At 42.8% G+C, this 5,945-nt stretch overlaps 1 protein-coding gene and 1 pseudogene across 1 annotated transcript; one reads left to right on the forward strand and one right to left on the reverse strand.

Moving 5' to 3' along the window:
- The first annotated feature begins 1,019 nt into the window (after positions 1-1,019).
- Positions 1,020-2,193, forward strand: LOC111976519 (transcription initiation factor TFIID subunit 13 pseudogene; annotated as a pseudogene).
- A 694-nt stretch (positions 2,194-2,887) lies between these two features.
- On the reverse strand, positions 2,888-5,488 carry LOC111976518 (troponin C, skeletal muscle). The gene is made up of 6 exons (XM_024005387.2): positions 5,386-5,488; positions 4,340-4,391; positions 4,102-4,245; positions 3,764-3,878; positions 3,514-3,650; positions 2,888-3,353 (listed from the first exon to the last, which is right to left on the reverse strand). Exons 1-6 carry the CDS (start codon positions 5,386-5,388, stop codon positions 3,322-3,324), a joined length of 483 nt encoding a protein of 160 aa, XP_023861155.1. The 5' UTR covers positions 5,389-5,488; the 3' UTR covers positions 2,888-3,321.
- Between the last annotated feature and the right edge of the window lie 457 nt (positions 5,489-5,945).

The following is a 5,945-nucleotide window of genomic DNA, read 5'->3' on the forward strand; positions in this document are numbered from 1 at the left end:
AGCACAACCTCTCCCTCAATGTGATCAAGACAAAGGAGATGATTGTGGACTACGGGACAAGGAGGACCGAGCACATCCCCATTCTCATCGACGGGGCTGTAGAGGAGCAGGTTGAGAGCTTCAAGTTCCTTGGTGTCCACATCACCAACAAACTAGCATGGTCCAACACACCAACCAGTCACAAAGCCTATTCCCCTTCAGGAGACTGAAAAGGTGTGGCATGGGTCCTCAGATCCTCAAAGTTATACAGCTGCACCATAGAGAGCATCCCGACTGGTTGCATCACCGCCTGTTATGGCAACTGCTCGGCCTCCGACTGCAAGGCACTACAGATGGTAGTGAGTATGGCCCAGTACATCACTGGGGCCAAGCTTCCTGCCATCCAAGACCTCTATACCAGGCGGTGTCAGAGGAAGGTCCTAAAAATTGTCAAAAAGACTCCAGCCACCCTTGTCATAGACTGTTCTCTCTGCTACCGCACGGCAAGCGGTTCCYGCGCACCAAGTCTAGGTCCAAAAGGCTTCTTAACAGCTTCTACCCCCAAGCCACAAGACTCCTGAACAGCTAATCAAATGGCTACCCAGACTATTTGCATTGTCTCCCCCCTCCCCCTCTTTTACACTGCTGCTACTCTCTGTTTATTATCTATAAATAGTCACTTTAACTCTACCTACATGRACATATTACCTKATTTACCTCGACTAACCGGTGCCCCTGCACATTGATTGACTCTATACCGGTACCCCCTGTATATAGCCTCGCTGCTGTTATTTTACTGCTGCTCTTTAATTATGTTTTTATTTTTAACTTTACACTTATTTGTCTTAAAACTGCATTGTTAAGGGCTTGTAAGTAAGCATTTCACTGTAAGGTCTACTCTTGTTGTATTCAGCGCATGTGACAAATAACATTTGATTTGAGCCCCACTCACTGCAGCTAGGTGGCAGTATTTTTATATTTCCAAGCAAAATAACGCCTAGTCAATTGCTGTAAGTACTTCCGGTGGCAACTACAGCGAAGAAGAAGTCGTTAATTCGGGGTTGGCTGTTGTTGTGCTCCTAGGTTTTTATCATTGATAATAAGCTAAACAAAATATAAACACCTCGACACAAACCGTTTCAGGATTCCAATTGCATCTTCCTGCAACGTTTGCGAAACACATTTGAACACTGGGATGTGTAACTAGCCAGCTAAGTTAGCCACGTTATTAATTAGCTGGTTAGCTAACGCTAGCTACAATTGCTAGCTCTAGTACACCGTTTGGCGCTGGTAGAATGGCGGAGGAGGAAGACGAAACAGTTTTTGACGAGGATTTGGATGACGGGGCGGGTGGAACCGATGGGAGCCACGGCAAGCGAAAACGGTTGTTTTCTAAAGAGCTTCGGTGTATGATGTATGGGTTTGGAGACGACCAGAATCCCTACACCGAGTCAGTGGACATCCTGGAGGACCTTGTAATTGAGTTCGTCACGGAGATGACGCACAAAGCCATGTCCATCGGACGCCAGGGCCGTGTCCAGGTGGAAGACATTGTTTTCCTCATCCGGAAAGATCCAAGGAAGTTTGCCAGAGTGAAGGACCTCTTGACGATGAACGAGGAGTTGAAGAGAGCCCGCAAGGCCTTTGATGAAGCAAACTATGGTTCTTAGGTCGTGTGGTTGTAGAGGGATATGGGCTTCAACACGAAAAATTTTTTATTTCGCATTGTCCATACTGTTTATTCTGCTATGATTATTTGACATGTTTTTATAAGGATCTAACGTTTATTTTGTAGCAGATGTGGCCATAGAGATGTTAATTGACCATCCACTTGTGACTTCAGATATGTTTGTGCTCATGTCAAATGCCTATCTTTATCATAATCATCGGTGTGGCTTTCTGGCAGACTAGATGCTATGTTGCTGCCTTTCAGTTGGGAAAGTGGATTGCACATTTGTTCACAAATAATTTCTCAATCTAATAGCATAGACGAATATAGCAGGATGGCAAGTAGCCGAGCGTTTTGCTGTTTCGAATACCCGAGCTGACACTGGGGAAAAATGGTCTGTGCTCTTGAGCAAGGCACTTTACCCTAATTTATACTAGAAAGTTCTCATTAAAGTCTCAATGTCTGCTGAAGGATATTGCTTTGCAGTATCAATCATCACTAAGGATAGACATTGTGAAATGAATACAGTAACTCACATCTTTTGACACGGTCTTCCATCCTTTACTGAGATATTTCAGGACATGGGCCTAGCCCAGCAGGGAGGTCAATGTGGACTTTCTATATGAATCCATGGATGGGTTTTTGTTCCGGAACTATTTAACTTGCTCCTACACCTTTTTAATGTTATCGTTGAATAAACTATTTGGCCTGTTCTGTTAAATGTTTGCAAATGAATGCACATGGGCCTAAATTGTGCAATAAACCTGCAGGACTGAGTTTACCCGTTGTCTCTTAACCAGGGGTTTCCCAAACTGTCCTGGAGCCCTCCCTGGGTGGACTACAGAGCTGATTCAAATAACCAACTCATCAAGCTTTGATTATTTGAATCAGCTGTGTAGTGCTAGGGCAAAAAATCTAAAAGGTGCACTCCTGGGAGGCAGGACCAACTTTATGAAACCCTGTCTTAACCCACTGTATCAGTACGCCATTTTAATAGGGACTCCTTTGGCTACTTAGTTTGCATAATCAACATTTTTAAAAACTTGCCAGGATTTCCCACTGATTTTATATATTTATTTGTATTTTGCAATGAGTAAGTAGGCCTAGCTTTACTGCTTTCTAATCTGGCTTGTTATTTTGGTCCAAAAACAGTAACAACAGAATCAAAGACAAGATGGATGTATGAATCAAAGTAAATGAAAAACATTGATATTCCTCAATAATAGCCTACAGACCAACTTCCAGTGAGCATGTGTTTTATTTATTTCTCCTTTCAAACAATTTGTTATAACAGTGATGTGATAACTGTTGACATTGGTCTATGCCAGCGATCACAAGCTGCCCATTAGACTACATCCTGACTAAGCTTCCAGCTTCAGGCTGTTGTGCTGAATGCCTATAATGCACTGAGCCATTCTGTGGAGTTGCAGTTAATTTCACATCCCGGCCTTGTCCACCTGATTTGGGGAACAGCAGCAGCTTGGCGTCATAATCACAAGCAGGAAGGGCTCAAAAGCTCTGGTAACCTCCACCAGGTGCCTGTCGAACAGGTCTAGTTGTTTCGAGGTGGATGGACGGAGGCAATGGACCAGATAGGGAGGGTTGGTGTGGGTCAATAGAGGATCAGAATAGGTCAGCAGGGGTCAAAGGGGGAATGTCCATGAGTCTCTGTTTTACTGCACATTTTCCATCATCTTGAGGAATTCTGAAAAATAATCCATTATGAACAAAACATTTAAATGTATTTCAGGGTCAATTAAAAAGTCCGGTCAGTATCTATTATGAAAATGCAGGTCAATATATTGGCTAATTGGCCAATCAGCACCACAATTATTATTATCTAAGGCATCGTCCCTGTGRCATACCGTCAAAGTCCAYCATGCCATCAGCGTTCTTGTCTCCATCCTTCAGCAGCTCATCAATTTCCTCCTCTGAGATTTGTTCGCCAGAGCTGCGGATGATGATGGCGAACTCTTCTCTGTCGATATAGCCGTCGGCATTCCTGCACAAGTAACACATTGGAAGGAGTTTAACAGRCTTTCGACATCATTTGAAAGCTGACTGTAATTGCACACATGTAAACGGTAACCCCTTTTCCCCAWGCCTGTAACGTACTTGTCGAACACACGGAAACATTCCGCTAACTCTCCCTCTGACTTTCCGGCCTGGTCCTCCTTTAGGAGCCTCACCATCATGACCAAGAACTCCTCGAAGTCGATGGTTCCGCTACCTGAGGTGAAGGGCCAGATTACGCATCACGCTCGAATAAAACAACTATAGACAATGTAAACAGGTACTTATGAAACACTGGTCACCTGAGCACAACACGGGAATTGGTTACCCAAAAGTAGCCCAATTACGCGCCAAAATGTAAGCGTCTCATTTAGGTTTATATATACACACACATTCATGTAGGCTAACATTAGTCTATTTTAGATTCAGCAGTTTCTCACCATCCTCATCGACCTCCTCAATGATTTCATCCAACTCCTCTCTTGTCGGATTCTGGCCCAACATCCTCATGACCTGACCCAATTCCTTGGTGCTGATATCACCGCCACCYTCGGTGTCAAACATGTCGAAGGCAGCCTTGAACTCTGGAATGATTAGGTCATAAGTATCGGGAAACATTATATTTATTAGACCTGACATGAATTAACGGCAACATGGGTTTGCTATGGGCCTACTCACCGTTAAGCATCTCCTCGCTCAAGTATGAGCGGGCCTCCTGTTGCGCGTCAGTCTAGAGGAAAAACAGCGCCACATGTGTCAAGTCATTATAGTGACCATCTCTCCAAGACAACATTTAGATATCTTTTTTGGGGCAACAGTTATTGGCTATTAGCATTCGTGTGTTTATATTGACAGTCACACGTGCCCWGCCCAAAAAGGGTAGTTATGGCCTTCTGACAGCTCTTAGGCCAAGTGACAATGTGCCATGCTATTTAAGGCTCAACACATTACCCCCCGTATATGGCCATACTGATATACAATCCGACGGAATTTGTCGCAGAAGCACAATCCGCAGCCTTGCTGTAGGATTCCCTTTTAGGTTGTGTGCCTGACAAGTACCCATGTCTACCCTGCGCCCCCACAACTTTCATGTTCCAGATATAGATAGATATCTACTTTATATATACACACACTATAAACTTAACCACACACACTATACACTATAAACTTACACTGTAAACTTTATATATATATATATATATATATATATATATATATATATATATATATATATATATGTGTGTGTTGTAACGACCCTGGGTCTGACACCAATGTAATGAAACAGGGAGGGAGTAGGTCTCGAACCCTCGACCTTTTAGCCCGAGGTCCGGCGCGCTATCGACTGTGCCGCAAAAGCATGCTCAAGCGGCAGAACCGATTTCCGCGCTTATAAACCCAGGGTTGTTACACTATATTACACTATATATTTTTGGTTAAGCAATTTAGTGATTGCTATTATCAAGATGATTGAGAAATAATGAGCTAAGCTAATTACTGTACTATTTCAATCGGATGTTTTATACCTCACTCTTTATATTGAGACAATACATTGTTGAAATTATTCTCAAATAAATAATTTCAAAATTAGGCTAATTTAATCTTAATTGCCCTAATTTCCCATTAATTGCCCATCCAAATTTAACATTGCACATTTAACCAAACTCGCTATTTATCATGCTTTTATTRGTGTAATTGGTTGCGTTTGTTCAAGTCATTCTTCTTACCATGGTTGCGAATTAGCTTTCCCCTAAATATCCACGGAAATACAGCCCAAAGGAGTGGTCAATCCGCGTGCACCTCAACAGAAAGACTAGACGTCAAGTGAGTTTAGACACACTTTAAACCGGTCACCTAAGACACGCCCACTGATGCTCACAGGACTCCAGATTTAGAATCTTGAACTTTTTAGTGTTCTGAGGTCCCCCACCAGCCAATAAAAGTGGAGAGTGGTGGTCTTGAATCTGCAAACATTTAATTGATGGGGTAAACTTAGCTATTAGGAAGTTTTCAGGTACATGTCACTATTGAAAGGCACACAACATTTCTGGGCATTGAAGTAAGACTTTTTATAAGTATGCATCTACCAGTTGTTTCTTTTGATTGTAAGTCAAGTGTCAAACTCATTCCACAAAGGGCTGAGTGTTTGCTGGTTTTTGCTCTTCCCTTGTAATTGATTGATGAATTAAGGTCACTAATGATTAAATAACTCCCMTCACCTGGTTGTCTAGGTCTTAATTGAAAGGAAAAAACAAAAACCAGCAGAGACTAGGCCCCCCAGGCAATG

The sequence above is a fragment of the Salvelinus sp. IW2-2015 genome, linkage group LG17 (genome assembly GCF_002910315.2).
Source record: "Salvelinus sp. IW2-2015 linkage group LG17, ASM291031v2, whole genome shotgun sequence".
NCBI lineage: Eukaryota > Metazoa > Chordata > Actinopteri > Salmoniformes > Salmonidae > Salvelinus > Salvelinus sp. IW2-2015.